Source organism: Neoarius graeffei, chromosome 1, assembly GCF_027579695.1.
Source record: "Neoarius graeffei isolate fNeoGra1 chromosome 1, fNeoGra1.pri, whole genome shotgun sequence".
Lineage (NCBI taxonomy): Eukaryota > Metazoa > Chordata > Actinopteri > Siluriformes > Ariidae > Neoarius > Neoarius graeffei.
This window is the reverse complement of record NC_083569.1, coordinates 127,964,865-127,985,706: the sequence shown is the minus strand read 5'-3', so window position 1 is coordinate 127,985,706 and position 20,842 is coordinate 127,964,865. Positions and strand designations below refer to the sequence as shown.

At 45.0% G+C, this 20,842-nt stretch overlaps 1 protein-coding gene across 6 annotated transcripts in view; it reads right to left on the bottom strand.

Moving 5' to 3' along the window:
* The window catches only part of LOC132883345 (deoxynucleoside triphosphate triphosphohydrolase SAMHD1-like), a 31,508-nt gene extending 11,333 nt beyond the window's left edge, over nucleotides 1-20,175 (bottom strand). The window contains exons 1-8 of one of the 6 annotated variants that reach the window (XM_060916866.1): nucleotides 19,119-20,175; nucleotides 16,989-17,040; nucleotides 16,046-16,834; nucleotides 15,768-15,954; nucleotides 14,828-14,859; nucleotides 7,085-7,245; nucleotides 1,665-1,780; nucleotides 1,199-1,269 (exon numbers count right to left, since the gene is read on the bottom strand). In XM_060916866.1, coding sequence (XP_060772849.1) covers nucleotides 1,199-1,269; nucleotides 1,665-1,780; nucleotides 7,085-7,245; nucleotides 14,828-14,859; nucleotides 15,768-15,888 — 501 coding nt within the window. In that variant the 5' untranslated portion in view covers nucleotides 15,889-15,954; nucleotides 16,046-16,834; nucleotides 16,989-17,040; nucleotides 19,119-20,175. Of the gene's footprint in view, nucleotides 1-1,198; nucleotides 1,270-1,664; nucleotides 1,781-7,084; nucleotides 7,246-14,827; nucleotides 14,860-15,767; nucleotides 16,835-16,988; nucleotides 17,041-19,118 lie in introns of all 6 variants that reach the window. The other 5 variants (XM_060916850.1, XR_009654307.1, XM_060916856.1 and 2 more) reach the window with 5 other exon arrangements.
* Between the last annotated feature and the right edge of the window lie 667 nt (nucleotides 20,176-20,842).

Below are 20,842 nucleotides of genomic sequence, written 5' to 3'. Positions count from 1 at the left end.
CTGGAGTGAGCCGAGGGTTGTTGCTAAAACCCGGGACGGAACTGGACGGAACATATTGCTCGGGCAGTGACCTCCACGCAGTTGTTGCTAAAACCGGTGACATCCTGTTCCATCCCGGGTTTTAGTAATTGCCTGAGCCCAGCAGTAATGGCGAAATGCACAGTATGAAGAAAAGTGAATGAGTGGAGCAGCCGTCTGATTTCTAAACTGGATATCGCTGCCATCTCGCCCTTACGTGGAAGAACTGAATGAACGGAGAACTGAACAAACAACTGAAAGTCACTTCATTTTGAGTAGACTTCAGTAAACTTCTTTTGTTCAGATTTTAAGCATATAGTAGTGTGTTCTTTATACGATGACAGTGTTCTTCAAAATTAGATTTTAAAAGTTGCAGTATATCACCTTGCTTACAGTATCACAGTAAACTGAATCGTAACCCCTGTAAGATGATACGTAACATATCACAAGATTCTTACTAATATTGGACTCATTAACACTAGACTCCTATTAGATTTATTTCAACACTCACCATCTTCTCATTCATATAATCATCATATTAGTCTTCAGTATTATTCTTCAGTTTTAAATGGCCTCTTGCTTTTATGTTACATCATAAAACATTTGACAGTGAAGATGAAAAAAAACCCACTAAGTTCATTCTTCAGTCTGTATTTTTCCAGGTTTAAAGGTGTGTTTATGTTTAAAGGTGGTGGTCTAAATGCTCTTGAAAACTCCATCTCAGACACTTCTGAAGATCTGGCAACCTCAGAGACATGAACTACATTCAACAACTCTAAATCCGAGGAACTTTCCACACATACATATTGCTGTAAATTGATGTGACAAAATAGTGTGCATGTGTGAGTATGTTGACTAGATAACCTTTCTGAGCAGAGATAAAGTCTGTTCCATTGGGAAGACGGAGCTGTATTTACAGGCTCCTGTTTTGGACCAAGGAGAATCGCCTGTTACTCCGTCCTGTAGCAAACATTTTCATGACTGTTCTTATTAACAGTCAGATCCATAGTCTGAGAGAAGCTGTTGCCATGGTTGCCCAAACTGACAGGCAGCATGTGTGGCTCACATTTTCTTGCTCCAAGAGCAAAATCTATCTTTAAAAACAGAGTTGTTTTTGTCTCTATCCTGAGAGGCAGGAATGATGCTGTGGTCAGCGTTTATGCACCGCTTCAGTTCTTACCTTCCATTTCAGGTCAGGACGGACCTTTGCTATAAACAAGCTGTCAAACAGATGAGAAAATGGGCCGTGACCTGTGGAAAATTGTAAACAATTTAAAAAGTATTTCTTATTCTTGTTTTTCTGTGAAATTAATGATGTGTTCTTTAACATGAAGTACCGAAACTACAGCTCGTCCCTACACTATGAACTATATTCCTGAATTCTTATATTCTTACACTCGACTCTGAGATGTGCTTGAAATGAACAGTAATGTTTTACACTAAACAGACTCACTTTTTACATGCTTTACTTACAGTATATTACAGACAGAAACAGAAGAGGAACACACATGAGTTTGTCAATGTGAAAACACAACTGCTTAAAAGTGGCGCATTATGAAACATAAATAATGTGCAAAGACCATCTACAATGATTTACAATGAAGAACAGTGTGTGTGTGTGTGTGTGTGTGTGTGTGTGTTTTCACCCAAGTCATGGCACAAGCCAGCGATTTGAACACACAGGATGTCTCTTTCGGTGATCTCTAGCTCTGGTTGGTTGTCCCTCAGAGATTTAAGGAGACAGCCTGCTAAATGCGCAACACTGAAAAACACACAAGAGTCAACATTTTAATTTCATCAAATATATACAACTGTCTGACTTCTTTATCACATTTACTACTTTGTCTTATTTAGTCCCCACATCACGTGGGACATCATCACTCTCTCACTTCTTGTCTTAAATTCACTAACGAGCTAAATAACCCCCTCCTAGAACTGCCACCTTATTGTGGTGGAGGGGTTTGTGTGCTTGAATGATCCTAGGAGCTATGTTGTCGGGGGCATTATGCCCCTGTTAGGGTTTCCCAAGGCAGACAGGTCCTAGGTGACAGGCCAGACCAAGAGCAGTTCACCAAAAAAACCCCTATGGAGAAAAAATCCAGGACCGTGACGTCGCCCGGTAGGACGCAGCCGGGGCCCCACCCTGGAGCCAGGCCCGGGGTTGGGGCTCGTATGCGAGCGCTTGGTGGCCAGGCCTTTGCCCATGGGGCCTGGCCGGGCTCAGCCCGAAGAGGTGACGTGGGCCCGACCTCCTGTGGGTTCACCACCCACAGAGGTAGCAGTAGGGGTTTGGTGCAGTGTGGATTGGGTGGCAGTCGAAGGCAGGGGCCTCGACGACCTGATCCCCGGACACAGCAGCTGGCTGTTGGGACATGGAATGTCACTTCGCTGGGGGGGAAGGAGCCTGAGCTTGTGCGGGAGGTTGAGAGGTACCGGCTAGAGATAGTCGGGCTCACCTCCACGCACAGCTTGGGCTCTGGAACCCAGCTCCTCGAGAGGGGCTGGACTTTCCACTTCTCTGGAGTCGCCCGTGGTGAGCGGCGGCAGGCTGGTGTGGGCTTGCTTATAGCTCCCCAGCTCAGCCGCCATGTGTTGGAGTTTACCCCAGTGAACAAGAGGGTCGCCTCTCTGCGCCTTCGGATTGGGGAGAGGGCTCTTGCTGTTGTTTGTGCCTACGGGCCAAATAGCAGTATAGAGTATCCGGCCTTCTTGGAGTCCCTGGGAGAGGTACTGAGGGGTGCTCAGACTGGGGACTCCATTGTGCTACTGGGGGACTTCAATGCTCACGTGGGAGACGACAGTGACACCTGGAGGGGCGTGGTTGGGAGGAACGGCCTCCCCGATCTGAACCCGAGTGGTGTTTTGTTATTGGACTTCTGTGCTAGTCACGGTTTGTCCATAACGAACACCATGTTCGAGCATAGGGGTGTCCATAAGTGCACGTGGCACCAGGACACCTTAGGTCAGAGGTCGATGATCGACTTTGTAGTCGTTTCATCCGATCTCCGGCCCTATGTCTTGGACACTCGGGTGAAGAGAGGGGCTGAGCTGTCAACTGATCACCACCTGGTGGTGAGTTGGATCCACTGGCAGAGGAGGAAGCTGGACAGACCTGGCAGGCCCAAATGTATGGTGAGGGTCTGCTGGGAACGTCTGGCCGAGCACTCTGTTGGGGAGGTCTTTAACTCCCACCTCCGGGAGAGCTTTTCCCAGCTTCCGAGGGAGGTGGGGGACATTGAGTCTGAGTGGACCATGTTCTCTACCTCCATTGTGGACGCAGCTGTTCGGAGCTGTGGCCGCAAGGTCTCCGGTGCCTGTCGTGGCGGCAATCCCCGAACCCGGTGGTGGACACCGGAAGTAAGGGATGCTGTCAAGCTGAAGAAGGAGTCCTATCGGGCCATGTTGACCTCCAGGACTCCTGAGGCAGCTGACAGGTATCGGCAGGCCAGGCGTGCTGCAGCTCGGGCAGTTGCAGAGGCAAAAACTTGGAACTGGGAGGAGTTCGGGGAGGCCATGGAGAAGGACTATCGGTCGGCCTCGAAGAAATTCTGGCAAACCGTCCGGCGCCTCAGGAGGGGGAAGCAGTACTCTGCCAACACTGTTTACAGTGCGGGTGGGGAGCTGTTGACCTCGACTGGGGACATTGTTGGGCGGTGGAAGGAATACTTTGAGGATCTCCTCAATCCCACCGTCATGTCTTCCACTGAGGAGACTGAGGCTGACTCAGAGGTGGACTCGTCCATTACCCAAGCCGAAGTCACTGAGGTGGTTTGCAAGCTCCTCGGTGGCAAGGCACCGGGGGTGGATGAGATCCGCCCTGAGTATCTCAAGTCTCTGGATGTTGTGGGGCTGTCTTGGTTGACACGCCTCTGCAACATCGCGTGCCGGTCGGGGACGGTGCCTCTGGAGTGGCAGACTGGGGTGGTGGTCCCTCTTTTTAAGAAAGGGGACCGGAGAGTGTGCTCCAATTATAGGGGAATCACACTTCTCAGCCTCCCAGGGAAAGTTTACTCCAGGGTACTGGAGAGGAGAATTCGACCAATAGTCGAACCTTGGATCCAGGAGGAACAATGCGGTTTTCGTCCTGGTCGCGGAACACTGGACCAGCTCTATACCCTTCATAGGGTGCTCGAGGGTTCATGGGAGTTTGCCCAACCAGTCCACATGTGCTTTGTGGATCTGGAGAAGGCATTCGACCGTGTCCCCCGTGGTATTCTGTGGGGGGTGCTTCGGGAGTATGGGGTTCGGGGCTCTTTGCTAAGGGCTGTCCGGTCCCTGTACGAACGGAGCAGGAGTCTGGTTCGCATTGCCGGCAGTAAGTTAGACCTGTTCCCAGTGCATGTTGGACTCCGGCAGGGCTGCCCTTTGTCACCGGTTCTGTTCATAATTTTTATGGACAGAATTTCTAGGCGCAGCCAGGGGCCGGAAGGAATCCTGTTTGGGAACCACAGGATTTCATCTCTGCTTTTTGCGGATGATGTTGTCCTGTTGGCTTCTTCAAACCAGGACCTTCAGCATGCACTGGGGTGGTTTGCAGTCGAGTGTGAAGCAGTTGGGATGAGAATCAGCACCTCCAAGTCCGAGGCCATGGTTCTCTACCAGAAAAGGGTGGCTTGCCCTCTCCAGGTTGGTGGAGAAGTCCTGCCTCAAGTGGAGGAGTTTAAGTATCTCGGGATCTTGTTCAAGAGTGAGGGAAGGATGGAGCGTGAGATCGACAGGTGGATCGGTGCAGCCTCTGCAGTGATGCGGTCGCTTTACCGGTCCATCGTGGTAAAGAAGGAGCTGAGCCAAAAGGCGAAGCTCTCAATTTACCGGTCGATCTACGTTCCGACTCTCACCTATGGTCATGAGCTTTGGGTGATGACTGAAAGAACAAGATCACGGATACAAGTGGCTGAAATGAGTTTCCTTCGCAGGGTGGCTGGGTGCTCCCTTAGAGATAGGGTGAGAAGCACAGTCACTCGGGAGGAGCTCGGAGTAGAGCCGCTGCTCCTCCACATCGAGAGGAACCAGCTGAGGTGGCTCGGGCATCTTTTTCGGATGCCTCCTGGACGCCTCCCTGGGGAGGTGTTCCAGGCATGTCCCCCCGGGAGGAGGCCCCGGGGAAGACCCAGGACACGCTGGAGGGACTATGTCTCTCGGCTGGACTGGGAACGCCTCGGTGTTCTTCCCGAGGAGCTGGCCGAGGTGTCTGGGGAAAGGGAAGTTTGGGCTTCCATGCTTAGACTGCTGCCTCCGCGACCCGGTCCCAGATAAGCGGAAGAAGACAAGACGAGCTAAATAACAAATGAACTAACAGTAGTACAACCCCGATTCCAAAAAAGTTGGGACAAAGTACAAATTGTAAATAAAAATGGAATGCAATAATTTACAAATCTCAAAAACTGATATTGTATTCACAATAGAACATAGACAACATATCAAATGTCGAAAGTGAGACATTTTGAAATGTCATGCCAAATATTGGCTCATTTGAAATTTCATGACAGCAACACATCTCAAAAAAGTTGGGACAGGGGCAATAACAGGCTGGAAAAGTTAAAGGTACAAAAAAGGAACAGCTGGAGGAGCAAATTGCAACTCAATAGGTCAATTGGCAATAGGTCATTAACATGACTGGGTATAAAAAGGGCATCTTGGAGTGGCAGCGGCTCTCAGAAGTAAAGATGGGAAGAGGATCACCAAGCCCCCTAATTCTGCACCGACAAATAGTGGAGCAATATCAGAAAGGAGTTCGACAGTGTAAAATTGCAAAGAGTTTGAACATATCATCATCTACAGTGCATAATATCATCAAAAGATTCAGAGAATCTGGAAGAATCTCTGTGCGTAAGGGTCAAGGCCAGAAAACCATACTGGGTGCCCGTGATCTTCGGGCCCTTAGATGGCACTGCATCACATACAGGCATGCTTCTGTATTGGAAATCACAAAATGGGCTCAGGAATATTTCCAGAGAACATTATCTGTGAACACAATTCACCGTGCCATCCACTGTTGCCAGCTAAAACTCTACCGTTCAAAGAAGAAGCCGTATCTAAACATGATCCAGAAGTGCAGACGTCTTCTCTGGGCCAAGGCTCATTTAAAATGGACTGTGGCAAAGTGGAAAACTGTTCTGTGGTCAGACGAATCAAAATTTGAAGTTCTTTATGGAAATCAGGGACGCCGTGTCATTCGGACTAAAGAGGAGAAGGACGACCCAAGTTGTTATCAGCGCTCAGTTCAGAAGCCTGCATCTCTGATGGTATGGGGTTGCATTAGTGCATGTGGCATGGGCAGCTTACACATCTGGAAAGACACCATCAATGCTGAAAGGTATATCCAGGTTCTAGAGCAACATATGCTCCCATTCAGACGACGTCTCTTTTAGGGAAGACCTTGCATTTTCCAACATGACAATGCCAAACCACACACTGCATCAATTACAGCATCATGGCTGCGTAGGAGAAGGGTCCGGGTACTGAACTGGCCAGCCTGCAGTCCAGATCTTTCACCCATAGAAAACATTTGGCGCATCATAAAACGGAAGATACGACAAAAAAGACCTAAGACAGTTGAGCAACTCGAATCCTACATTAGACAAGAATGGGTTAACATTCCTATCCCTAAACTTGAGCAACTTGTCTCCTCAGTCCCCAGACGTTTACAGACTGTTGTAAAGAGAAAAGGGGATGTCTCACAGTGGTAAACATGGCCTTGTCCCAACTTTTTTGAGATGTGTTGTTGTCATGAAATTTAAAATCACCTCATTTTTCTCTTTAAATGATACCTTTTCTCAGTTTAAACATTTGATATGTCATCTATGTTCTATTCTGAATAAAATATGGAATTTTGAAACTTCCACATCATTGCATTCCGTTTTTATTTACAATTTGTACTTTGTCCCAACTTTTTTGGAATCGGGGTTGTAAACACCACAGGGGTGTGTCCCTGTTTTAATGATACAACACCTGATTCAGAGGGATTGATGTTATCTTGTGCATGTGTCCAGCATACAGTGAATTTATGAGTGAAGGAAAAACTACAGGTCACAGTAATATCATAGATTCTCACACACACACACACCCTATGGAGTGTTCAAAGCGGTTGTGTGAAGCTCCAGGAAACACAAAGTATGCTCCTCCCAGCTGTTTAATGTATCGTAGTCTCTGGAACTGAGGAGTGTCAATGATCTTCACCAGCAGGGGGTGGAGCTCAATGTGACCATGGATCGGGTCATTAAACACCTGAGCAAGAGAACAGACATTATTATTATTATTATTATTATTATTATTATTATTAATAACTGAGTATTAGTTAAGATCCTGACTCATTTCCATCATCATTAAACTTTCATGAATTTCCACACTGCACACTCTCAGTTTCAGAATCAATTATTTCAGTTGAGCTGACAGCTCATCCACAGGATGGCATTTATAAAATTTTCTCTATATTTTGGTCATTTGGCTCATTTCCAGTTCTTCCCTACAACATACGTCATGCACTTCCTCCAAGACACGTGAAGTCAGCCAACTGCATCTCGGAGGAAGGCACTGTCTGCCCTCTTCCACATACAGGAGCTCACAGATACCTATGACTGGTTACTAGTGTCATTGTGATTGACAGGGGGAGGGGGGAGAATACGTAGAGACTACACAGTCACAGCCAATTTTGCTCACTTAGCTTTGGGATAGCTGTCATTGTCAGAGTTTGAATTCATCGTTGGGATTTGGATCACCCAAAGTTAGGGTGAATGCTTTTCTGTTGCACCACTCAGAAGACCAACACAAGTGCATTTTAACAACTGGTATATCATTAAACTGATATCATTAATGTTATCTCATCTCATCTCATTATCTGTAGCCGCTTTATCCTGTTCTACAGGGTCGCAGGCAAGCTGGATCCTATCCCAGCTGACTACGGGCGAAAGGCGGGGTACACCCTGGACAAGTCGCCAGGTCATCACAGGGCTGACACATAGACACAGACAACCATTCGCACTCACATTCACACCTACGGTCAATTTAGAGTCACCAGTTAACCTAACCTGCATGTCTTTGGACTGTGGGGGAAACCGGAGCACCCGGAGGAAACCCACGTGGACACGGGGAGAACATGCAAACTCCACACAGAAGGGCCCTCGCCGGCCCCGGGGCTCGAACCCAGGACCTTCTTGCTGTGAGGCGACAGTGCTAACCACTACACCACCGTGCCGCCCCTCATTAATGTTATACAAAGATTTAAAGAGTAACTTCACTCCCAGCTCCGAGCCTAACTCCACCCACTGCATAATTTTGAAAAATGCTAAAAAGTGGCCAAAGGGCTGGAGAAGTGGAGGTGTGAAAACTCCAGTGAATGAAGACGTCACTGATGATTTTTGGACTGCGAAGCCCAGAACTTCCAAATTCTGACCTGTGCCTTTGTGCTCTACTCAGCGTTTTCCCCGTTCTCCCTGAGCTGCGTTAGCACACCTGCTACACATTTGCTATTAGCCACTCTATATCAACACACCAAGGAGAATTAGACAATGGAGATTAATACTCACTGTAAGTTAAAGTTCATGTTCACATTCTGTATCCTGACTTGGATTATGCTTTTTGGACTAAGATTTTTGTCTGCCAATTTTTGGGATTTGTGACTGGGGCTTTGACTCAGGACTCTGTTTTTCTGGCTCCATCTTCTCCTGGGATTATTATCATCTGTTACACTGCCCTCATTCCATCTTCCTGGGATTTTGCTGAGAGATTTTTGGACTGTGCAGCTGCACCTTCTTCTTGCCTGTTCTTCTCACGAGCCTACTCATCAGGTATGCCTCAGTTCATTTCTAGTAGTTGATCATTGGGTCCAATCTGTTCCTGTGGCCTCTGGGTCATGATAGAAGAGTCTCATTCAGGTTATATTTGAAAATGAGCAAGGTTTCACAAACTCCCACTCAAGGGCAAGGGCTGGGGGAGTCGGCCCACTCACCTCTGATTAGTGGGCCTCAACATTCTTTTTTTTTAAATAAAAATTGTGATGTTGAGAAGTACCAAACAGTCAACTCTATGTCAGTATCAGCCTTGCAAGGTTCAGAATGATCTTAACCAGTAGATAGTGTTTTGAGCCATTTTCAGCCCATAAAATGCTGATTTTTATAAAAATGGTAATTTTGTCAATATTAACACCAACGTTGATGTGTTTCATCACAGTACAATCATATAATTTCATTTACAGCTAAAAAAAAATCAGTGCGTGGTACCTCTAATATATTGCACATTTATTATGCTGATTTATTTACCATCCATCCACCCATTATCCTTAACCGCTTATCCTGTGCAGGGTCACGGGCAAGCTGGAGCCTATCTCAGCTGACTATGGGTGAGAGGCAGGGTACACCCTGGACAAATCGCCAAATCATCGCAGGTCTGACACAGAGAGACAAACAACCATTCACACTCACATTCACACCTACTGTTAAGGGTGGCGAGATGTGGTGAGTTAGGATCCAATAGCAGAACACAAACCAGAAAATCCGATGAATAAAGAATGATTTAATTAAAGTCCAAAAAAGAGTCAACAAACAAAAATAGCAAAAATAATCTAGACAACAATGAGGTAGACAAAGAGCTAATATGAAAAAACATGAAAAATAGTTCAGACAAAAATTGGAGACAAAAACGCAGTGCAAAAACATGAAAAAATGACAAAACGTGAGTGCAAAAAACTGTGGCTAAGACTAGGCAAAACAGAGAGCAAAAATCCAGGAAGCAAAAAATGGCACAGAGATGCCGTGAGAAACAGACAAGACATTCTGGCAAAGTCCCCTTCTGAGAACTGCCTATTTATACACAGCAGAACAGACCAGGAAGTGAATGCCAGCAAGAAAAGATGGTATAAACCATGCATACCGTCTGTCATCATGGGAAACGTAAGATCTCTCCCTAATAAGATGGATGAGCTAACGATGCTAACCAGGCTGCAGAGGGAGTACCGGGAGTGTAGCCTTATGTGCTTCACAGAGACTTGGCTGAATGAACTCTCACTGGACTCACATGTCGCTCTGGACGGATTTCAACTCGTGAGAGTGGACAGGAAAGCCAAGGAGAGCAGTAAGAGGAAAGGAGGGGGTATAGCGATGTTTGTAAATGACAGATGGTGTAACCCGGGGCACATCAGGAAAAAAGAGCAGTACTGCAGTAAAAACATTGAACTGCTAGCGGTTAGCATTCGGCCATATTACTCATACCTCCCGAGGGAATTCTCACACATTATTGCGATAACTGTGTACATCCCCCCGGCAGCCGATGCTGCTGCAGCCTGTGAGCTCTTACACACTACAGTGTCAAAGCTTCAGACATCGCACCCCCAGTCCCTGCTACTAATCTCCGGTGACTTTAATCATGCTTCCCTGTCCTCCACTCTCCCAACCTTCACTCAGTATGTGAAATGCCACACCAGATAGACAATAGAACTTTGGATTTAATGTATGTGAACACCAAGGACGCATATAGTTCATCACCCCTCCCCCCACTGGGCCGTTCTGACCACAATCTGGTTCACTTGTCCCTTACATACATACCTATGGTGAATAAACAACCACCCACCAAGAGGTATGTAAGGAGCTGGTCTGAGGAGACCAGTATGGCACTGAGGTATGCATGGTTTATATATAAAGCCATGCATGAGACCAGTATGGCTTTGACACCACGGACTGGGATGTGTTGTGTAAACCTCATGGGAATGACATTGATAGCCTGACAACCTGCATCACAGATTACATTAATTTCTGTGTTGAAAACACTGTGCCAGTCAGGAAGGTACAGTGTTTTCCCAACAATAAACCCTGGGTGACCTCTGAACTAAAAGCCCTATTAAACAACAAGAAGAGGGTTTTTAAATCTGGCAACAAGGAGGAGATGAGGAGAGTGCAGAGGGAGCTGAAGAGGGGGATAAGGAGAGGCAAGGACAGCAACAGGAGGAAGCTGGAGGAGCGCCTCAAGGGGAGCAACACCGGAGAGGTATGGAGAGGCCTGAAAACCATCTCTGGCCACACAAAAGACAGTTGGAGGGGCCCTGTATCTGGGGGCCAGGACTGGGCAAATGAGTTGAATCTCTGTTTCAACAGATTTGATTGTACCACCCCACCCTCCCCCACTCACCATAGTCCTGACCTGTCTGTGATATCACTCCACCCCCCCTCCCCTCATAATACCTCTGACACCAACAGCTCCCTCCTCACACCACATCACCCCCCTCCGCTCCCTGCCAGACCAATCCACACACTCCACCCCCGACCTCACTCTACAGGAGTCACACCTCGGCTACACCCCTCGCCTCTCCATAACAGCTGATCAGGTGTTGAAGGAGCTGAGGAGGATCAAGACGAGGAAAGCTGCTGGCCCTGATGGTATCAACTCCAGACTGCTTAAGAACTGTGCAGATCAACTCTGTGGGATACTTCTGTACATTTTCAACTTGAGCCTCAGTCTGGAGAGAGTTCCACTTCTGTGGAAAACATCATGTGTGGTTCCAGTTCCCAAGACTGCGCATCCCAGGGAGCTCAACCACTTTAGGCCAGTAGCTTTAACGTCTCACCTGATGAAGATCATGGAGAGGATTGTTCTCTCCCACCTCTGACACCTGGTGAACAGCGAGATGGACCCCTGCAGTTTGCATATCAACCAGGCATTGGTGTGGATGATGCTGTCATTTACCTGCTACACCGGTCACTTTTACACCTGGAGGGCACTGTGAGCACTGTGAGTCATGTTCTTTGACTTCTCCAGTGCTTTCAACACAATCCAGCCATCACTGCTTAGGGGGAAGCTGGAGGGAGCTGGTGTCGACTGCCACCTGGCTGCATGGATCATCGACTACCTCATTAACAGACTGCAGTATGTGAGGCTCCGCGACTGTGTGTCTGATGTGGTAGTCTGCAGCACGGGGGCAACACAGGGTACAGTGCTCTCTCTCCTTTCCTCTTTACACATCTGACTTCAGCTACAACACAGACAACTGCCACCTCCAGAAGTTCTCAGATGATACAGCCATCATTGGACATGTGTCAGAGGGGGACGATCTGGAGTACAGAGAGGTCATCACCAACTTTGTCGCCTGGTGCGAACTGAACCACCTGCGCATCAACGCCAGCAAGACAAAGGAGGTGGTGATCGATTTCAGAAGGACGGCTCCTCAAATTGCACCAGTGAACATCCAGGGTTTGGACATTGAGATCGTGGAGGAGTACAAATACCTGGGTGTTCACCTCAACAACAAACTGGACTGGACTAACAACACAGATGTCCTGCACAAGAAGGGCCAAAGTCATCTCCACCTCTTGAGAAGTCTGAGGTCTTTTGGTGTGTGCAGGACACTGCTTAGGACTTTTTATGACTCTGTGGTAGCATCAGCGATTTTCTACTCTGTGGTCTGCTGGGGCTGTGGAAGTTCAGAGAGGTACAGGAAGAAACTTAATAAACTGGTCAGAAGGGCTGGCTCAGTCTTGGACTGTCCTCTGGACTCCATTGAGGAGGTTGGTGAGAGGAGGATGTTAGCCAAGCTGACCTCAATCATGGATAACCCCTCTCACCCCCTACATGAGGCTGTGGGGGCTTTAAGCAGCTCTTTTAGTAGTAGACTGCTACACCCATGGTGTAAGAAGGAGAGGTACCACAGGTCATTCATACCTGATGCTGTCAGACTGTATAACACCCACAACTTGTAATGTAGCACCAATAACCTGTTTGTTGTTATATTTACACTACTTCACCACTACTACCTCTGCCATCTCTCATCGATGCAATTATTATGTGCAATAATATAGGTCTTAAACTATTTTTATACATACTTATATATACACAGAGTCTACCTGTAATGTGCAATTTTTCCAAGCCTCTCAATAAGGCAATATTTCTATACTTTTTCACGGTAGATAATGCAAATAGCCCTCTGTATTTAATCTTTCGTTTGTCTAATTTTTATTTCAGTTTTATTTGTTATCTGCATGACATTTTCTTGCTACTGTAACACGTAAATTTCCCCGATGTGGGATGAATAAAGTGAATCTAATCTAATCTAATCTAATCTAATCTAATCTAATCTAATCTAAGATGGAAGTCCCATCCCGGATTGCGCTGAACTGGGAGATAATTCTCCTCAGTGTGTTTGTATGGGCGTGGAGCTATAAATAGGACTGATCAGGGATTGGTCAAATACAATGAATGGAGAAATGCTATTTATAATAACACTAGGGTTACATCGCACACTATGTACAAAGTCGTCCACATACAGCATTAGTGTTAGCTATTAACATCAGCATCCTGTGGAAAACAGTGTCACCCCACAACACCTATTTTAAAGAAACTCTGCTCACATTCACAGGTGGAAGTCCGGGGCGGATCATGACATCTACGGTCTATTTAGAGCCACCAATTATCCTAACCTGCATGTCTTTGGACTGTGGGGGAAACCGGAGCACCCAGAGGAAACCCACACAGACACGGGGAGAACATGCAAACTCCACACAGAAAGGCCCTCGCCGGCCACGGGGCTCAAACCCGGACCTTCTTGCTGTGAGGCGACAGTGCTAACGACTACATCATCATGCCGCCCTGATTTATTTCCTTTCATTTTAAATAGTGTGTGACTGTTAAATGAAGTGTAGTTTGCTGTATTCTTTACTGCACAAATAAAATAGCCTAGAGTAGTATTGTCCTGAAAATTCTTTTGCTTTATCTATGGAAAAGATGACTGGTTGTCTTAGTTGATTAGAAATGCTCGGTCTTCCTGGATTTCACTAAGTGAGTGTGGCAGCGGGGGCGTGGTCAAGCGCCGGTCTGTGACAGGAGGGCGGAGTTGGGGAAGGTAAGTGGCAGAATCGCTACACCTGAGTGTAATTAACCTGTGTTTTGTGTGTGTTCTCCCCAGTAAACCGCCCTACTTAAGGAGGGAAAGGGAGAGCGGAAGGGAGCTTCTTCCCTGGCAGAGACGACAGTATGTGTGTGTGCGTGTCTCTGCCTGTTGGTTTAAATATTGTTAGACTGAAAAGTTCGGCAATAAAGCCTTCTGAGAACCTTGATCTCTGTCCTGCCGTCCTCTGTGCTCCACCCACACGCTATTCTCGCTACAGTGAGTTTGGGACTGTGCTGCTGTACCTGCTTCCTGCCTGTTCTCCTCATGAGCCTACTCATCAGGTATGTCTCAGTTCATTTCCAGTAGTTGCATATCAGGTCCAATCTGTTCCTGTGGCCTCTGGATCATGGCAGATACATGAATGTCATGATCCAGAATGTGAACATGAACTTAACAAAACTTACAGTGAGTATTTATCCATGTTGAATAATTCTCTTCAGTGTGTTTATGATATATTTATATTTATCCACGTTGAATAATTCTCCTCAGTGTGTTTGTATGGGCGTGGAGCTATAAATAGGACTGATCAGGGATTGGTCAAATACAATGAATGGAGAAATGCTATTTATAATAACACTAGGGTTACATCGCACACTATGTACAAAGTCGTCCACATACAGCATTAGTGTTAGCTATTAACATCAGCATCCTGTGGAAAACAGTGTCACCCCACAACACCTATTTTAAAGAAACTCTGCTCACATTCACAGGTGCTGTTGTGTGACAGGAAACAGACACAGAATTTCAGACTGTATACAGATGGTTTTGAATCTGGATTAGTGTCTGTACCATAGCACAGTGACGAATGGAGAAGAAACGTACGTTACTTACAGTATATCAGTCAGTCAGAACACAGTGAAGAGTGATGGTTCAAGATTTATGATTTAATAAAGACTTGTGTAGTTCTTGGTAGTTTAGAGATGACTGTAGGATACACACCTTATATTCAGTTGGAAGCTTAGAAGAGGTGCCTGAAAAAAAAAATATATATATATATTTGTGTTAAAATATTTTGGCTTCCTCTGGGCAGACATGACATTTTTCTGACTCATTGAATCCTCCCCTCAATCACCAAAGATATGAATGCATTATTGATATTTATTGGTCTGAAGATTTCGGGCAACTTGGCATGTAAATCTTGAATATCTATAGTATTAGCCACTAATGTTTTAATTTGAACCATGGCTGGAAGGAAGGAAAAGGTCATAAAAACTAAAGTCAGCTAGCTAGCATTTTGTAAGCAGTGATTTGAGCCTTTTTTTTCTTTGCTTGCATTTTCTTTGTTTGTTTCTCTTCCTATAGACATGATCCACCCATGGAAAATTGTTTACCAGGATACATTTTCGTTGCATTCTCTTTTCTTTTCAGACCACAAGGGGGTGCCCTGAGACTTCCATCACCCTCATCTCACTGGGCTCTTAGTTATAAGAATAGAATAGAATGCCTTTATTGTCACTATACACATGTACAATGAGATTTAAAGCAACTGCTTCGAGAAAATGAACCACCACCCAAATGCATATCTGTAAATTAATTCTCCTGAGGTGGATGGTACTGCCTCTCACTCCACTGACCCTCATTATCTCTTTTGGAACTGTCCCCGTCCCCCACCTCCAGCACGACTGCACTTCCCGATTCCTTTTTTCGCTGCTGCCCCACCCAGTAAAGATTCTAGACATTAATATATTCTAAAATTACTTCAGATATCCTGTCTGCTGAACTCAGAGGATGAACATTTACAAACAGGACCTGAACATGCTGAATGTGATTGTAGATATGGTTCTCAAAAGAGTTATTAAAAATACATTGTTTCTTCATCAGATTTATGTGTTTAATTATTGTTGCGTATCAATGCTGAGATTTAAACTCAGTGGTTTACCTTTCTGCTGATTGTCTGATGCCTGATCGTCTCCTTGCTGTCTCTTGGCTTCCGTTGTGTCCTGGGTGGGTTCAAGGTAACCAGGGTCTCCCACATCCTCTCTGCAGCGCTTTCGGCTCATCGTGGTGCTGAAATTCTTATTCTGGAGATCAGTATCAGGAGCTTAGCTCTTTGCACTCTTTTAATTCTGCCAATAAAAAGTGAAAGTTAAAACCTGGAGAGGAAAGAGCAGAGCGTGGAAACAGTAATGCTTCGTTAATGACTATTGCTGGCTGTACTTCAGCTTTAATTCCTCAAGAGGTGGAGCCAGTAGTAGTGTGTTGTTATGAGCAACATCAGCAGTTTTACAGGGTGGCACACTTGAACTGCAATACTTGAACCAACCTGCAATATCATTCCTTCTGCAATCAGTGTATGATCTCCTACCATCACCAGTTAACCTCAAGCTGTGGGGTTATTCTCAGTCTGATGTATGCCTTTGTTGTGGTGTGGAACGAGGCACACGTAGTCATGTGCTGTTGGTGTGTAAACAACTTTTAAGTCTTGGTGCCACAACCAGGTGTTGGTAGTGTTAATGGACATAGTGAAAAAGCAATGGAAATACATCAATGAGAATCCTATGCGGAAAACATCTCTTAGAATGAGGTTCTGCTGAGAAGGTGAATATCCAGCCGGTTATGGAAAACCAACTAAACAGTCAAGGTTGCTTGTGGGTGCTTGGGATTGGCAAGTCATTGTCGATTTGGGTGAGAACCTAATCTTTCCAACACATATTGCTGTAACTAATGAGTGACCAGATGTGATCATGTGGTCCAAATCAGTAAGACATGTACATCTCATAGAAATGACTGTCCCCTGGGAGGACAATATGGAGAAGGCATTTGAACATAAGAGAATGCAGTAACAGCAGTTGCTTAGTTGTGAGGACAAAGGGTGGGTGTGCTCAGTATGGCCAGTAGATGTTGGCTGTTGTGGATTCCTGGGGAGGTCCATGACAGCCTTCCTATCCAAACTTGGACTTGGCACAAGTGCCATAACATCTGCTTCCAAGTAGCTTCATGCAGCAGCTGAAAAAATCATGAAAGTGATTTTTAGATTTTTACAAAGCAAGTAACTTGTCAATGTGATGGTCAACTTATAAGACACCCCCAGTGGCTTTTTGCTGCTGGTGGTGCCATGAATGGCAGTACCATCTTAGCCACCGAAACTGTGTATTCATACCTGGTTGGTGGCTGATGAGAGGGTTTCAAGCAGCTGTAGGCTGTATTCTTTTCTGTTAACCATACAGTAGATTAGCTTCACACTGTCTCTACTGATATTACGAGGCTTGCAGCTACTATTTGATAGCTTTGATACACGATTGTGCTCTTTTTAAATCTTACTTTTGTATCTTGTAACTGTTACTGTCTTGGCAAATCTTAATCAAATAAACTGAAACCCCTCGAGAGGGTGATTTGTGTACCTTATGTCTGGCTTGGGTTTGGTTTTTCTCAGAAAAAAGTTCTCATGGGCTTTACACAGGACCATCAAGAGTAAGTGGGCACATACACTTGTAATTCTGGAATAAAACTTCTCTATCGTGATGTAACTAATTCAAAGCCGTGAATAAAACTTAAACTAGGAGTAATTTAGGGTTTTACAAGTACACTAGTTACTTCTGTTAAATATTAGATCTCTTACATCTAAAGTGCTCATTATTAGTAAAATTATTACTAATCAGGAGTTTAATGTACTGTATTTAACAGAAACATGGATAAAACCAAACCAAACCAAACTAAACCCTGTGATTATGAGACACATAGAAGAGGGTGTCAAATGAACAGCTATAGCAGGAATTGGAATACACCCTACTCAAGCCTGATTGTCGCAGCTGGTGAATTTCAAAATGCAATCTGGACGTGAGGACACTTTAGAAGAACGATATGCAATAAAATTCTGTTTTAAACTTGGAAAAACTGCCACAGAAACGTATGGAATGCTTCAGACTGCTTATGGACCATCTTGCATGAATCGAGCATCGGTTTTTGAGTGGCACAAGAGATTCAAGGAAGGCAGGGAGTCTGTGAGGGATGATGGGAGGTGTGGGAGGAGTAGGGTTAGGGTTACAGGCCTCTCTCATCTTTTTAAGTGGAAGAACTTGCACAATTGGTGACTGACTAAATACTTTTTTGCCCCACTGTATATATATATATTACATTTAGAGTCATTTTCTTTATTACCCCCACCAACTTTGTTGAAAGAGATTATGTTTTTAATCTCCATTCGTTTGTTTGTCTGTTCCCAACATAACTCAAAAAGTAGTGAATGGATTTTGATGAAATGTTGAGGAAAGGGCCAATAAACTGGGGCAGCATGGTGGTGTCATGGTTAGCACTGTTGCCTCACAGCAAGAAGGTTCTGGGTTCAAGTCCAGTGGCCGACAGGGGCATTCTGTGTAGAGTTTGCATGTTCTCCCTGTGTCTGTGTGGGTTTCCTCTGGGTTCTTCTATCTCCCCCACAGTCCAAAGACATGCGGTTAGGTTAACATGGGGCAGCTTTGGGCTGAAGGTTGGGTTGAACCCCCAACTGCTCCCTGGGTGCTGTAGCATAGCTCCCCACTTAGTTTTTTGTTTCTATTTTTATCAGACGCCTTCTACTGTCAGTTCGTCCCCTGCAAGATGGCACTCCAGGTATGGGAGAGCATGTATGCTCCCTCATCTCGGTTGATGGTCCTCGGGCTTCGCTTACGGATCTCCATGGCCTCCCTGATCCAGCGCTGATGTTTATTATCTTCTGTGCGGATGACTCTGGCATTCCCCCAGTCCATAATATGATTTTCCCTTTTGCAATGATCTGTTATGGCTGACTTATAATTTTCCTGTTGTGTCTTTTCTTTTATTGTTCGGGTTTGTCTTATAGCTGTCTCCTTTTCACACTCTTTCTTATGTTCATTTTTTCTTGTGTTGAAACTCCTTCCTGTCTCCCCAATGTAAGTTTTATTGCATAATTGACATGGAATCTCATATATGGTGTTGCATCTGTTGTCCGGATGTATTCTGTCTTTGGGATGAACCAGGATCTGATGGAGTGTTGTGTATGGTTTGACAGGTGTGTTAATGTTGTGTTTCCTCATTGCTCATTGCATTCCGGTGACACTCTGAGGAAGACGACAGTCGTACGTCGAAACATGTCAGGTAAACAAACCCAAAAACTAGATGTCTGATAAAAATAGAAACAAAAAACTAACTATATTTAATATAAGACATAATGAACATAATCGAAAGATTAAGAATAAGTTACGGAGACGAAAGCATCAAGGAGTTTCGCCGCATAGAGAGATTGACACGAAAACGGGCACGCTACAGGAACCACCTGAGATTCAATCTGCGCTGCCGGGATGAGGAAGTCGTACCGGCCAGCCTGAACATCAAGAACCCAATTCCAACCAGAAACGCGGAAAAGATGATCAGGAAAGTGCGGATGACTCTGGTAAAAGAACGGATACGGTGCACAACGGACAAACTAAATAATATCAACAGCGAACTACATAGGGAGACGGAAACTTTCAAACGCTGGTTTCCCCAGAACAAGGAAATGGAATTAGCATTACACGGACACTTGGCAGACATACACGAACAGGAATTCACCAAGACAAAAACCCGACAAATACGAAAACTGGACAAACTCATTGCACAGAAAAAGAAGGCAGAACCGGAGCATGCACACATCAACGACAAATGGATTCATAACATATCAAGGTACAAACTCTCACAAGCAGAACGCAGTATATTAGCAAAAGGACTCAACTATGCGGTCACACCGAACAATATACCTCACGATGAATTCATTCTGGCAACTGAATTAGCATGTGAGAAAATACAGGATCAGGGACAAAAAGCAGCACTAAGAAACGCAATAGCTGGTATATTGAAAACGGCCAGACCACCACCCAGTAACATCACCAAACAGGAAGCCAAAGCCATGAGAACATTAGCTAAAAATAAAGATATCACAATCCTCCCAGCAGATAAAGGCAGGACAACAGTTATTATGGACACTGATGAATATGAACGAAAAATGATTGAATTACTCAGTGACAACGCATTTGAAATATTAAAAAAAGACCCAACAGAAGACAAGAAAAAGAAACTTAAAGCACTACTCAAACCACTACTCGATGAAAATAAAATAGATAAGCAGGCATACAATCATTTAGTACCCACAGCCAATGTCATCCCCAGGATTTACGGCACACCAAAAATACACAAACCAGGAACACCATTACGCCCCATAGTAGATAGCATTGGTTCAGTCACATACAACTTATCAAAAGCACTCACCGAAATAATTAAACCATTACTAGGACTCACAGACCAACACTGCAAAAACTCAAAACAACTGGCAGAAGAACTAAAAAACATCAAAATGCAGCAAGACGAAGTTTTCATATCACACGACATCATATCTCTTTTCACCAGAACACCCACGGAAGCCACCATACAGATAATACAAGAAAAATTAAAAACAGACAGGACGCTCCAGAAACGCACAAACCTCACCGTACAAGACATCACTCAGCTCCTTCAATTCATTGCCACATCCACATACTTTCAGTTCAGGAATACAATTTACAGACAAAAGGAAGGTTTTGCCATGGGAGACCCACTATCAGCCATCATGTGTGGCTTTTTCATGGAAGATCTGGAGCAGAAAACACTCACTACAATACCAGCAGAATACAGGCCAACACTCTGGAAACGTTACATGGATGACATATTAGAAAAAGTTAAGAGGGGACACACTCAACAACTCACCGACCATCTCAACACCATAGATAATACCGGTAGTATAAAATTCACGCATGAAGAAGAAACGGAGCAGTCAATAGCATTTTTGGATTTAAAAATACATCACACAGAAGATGGGGACATCAAAATAAAAGTACACAGAAAACCCACACACACCGACCAATATTTAAACTGGACTTCCGAACACCCCATAATGCACAAAATATCAGTAGTCAGAACATTACATGAACGCACAGCAATAATTACAGATCCACAGGACAAAGAACAGGAGGAACAACATATACAACA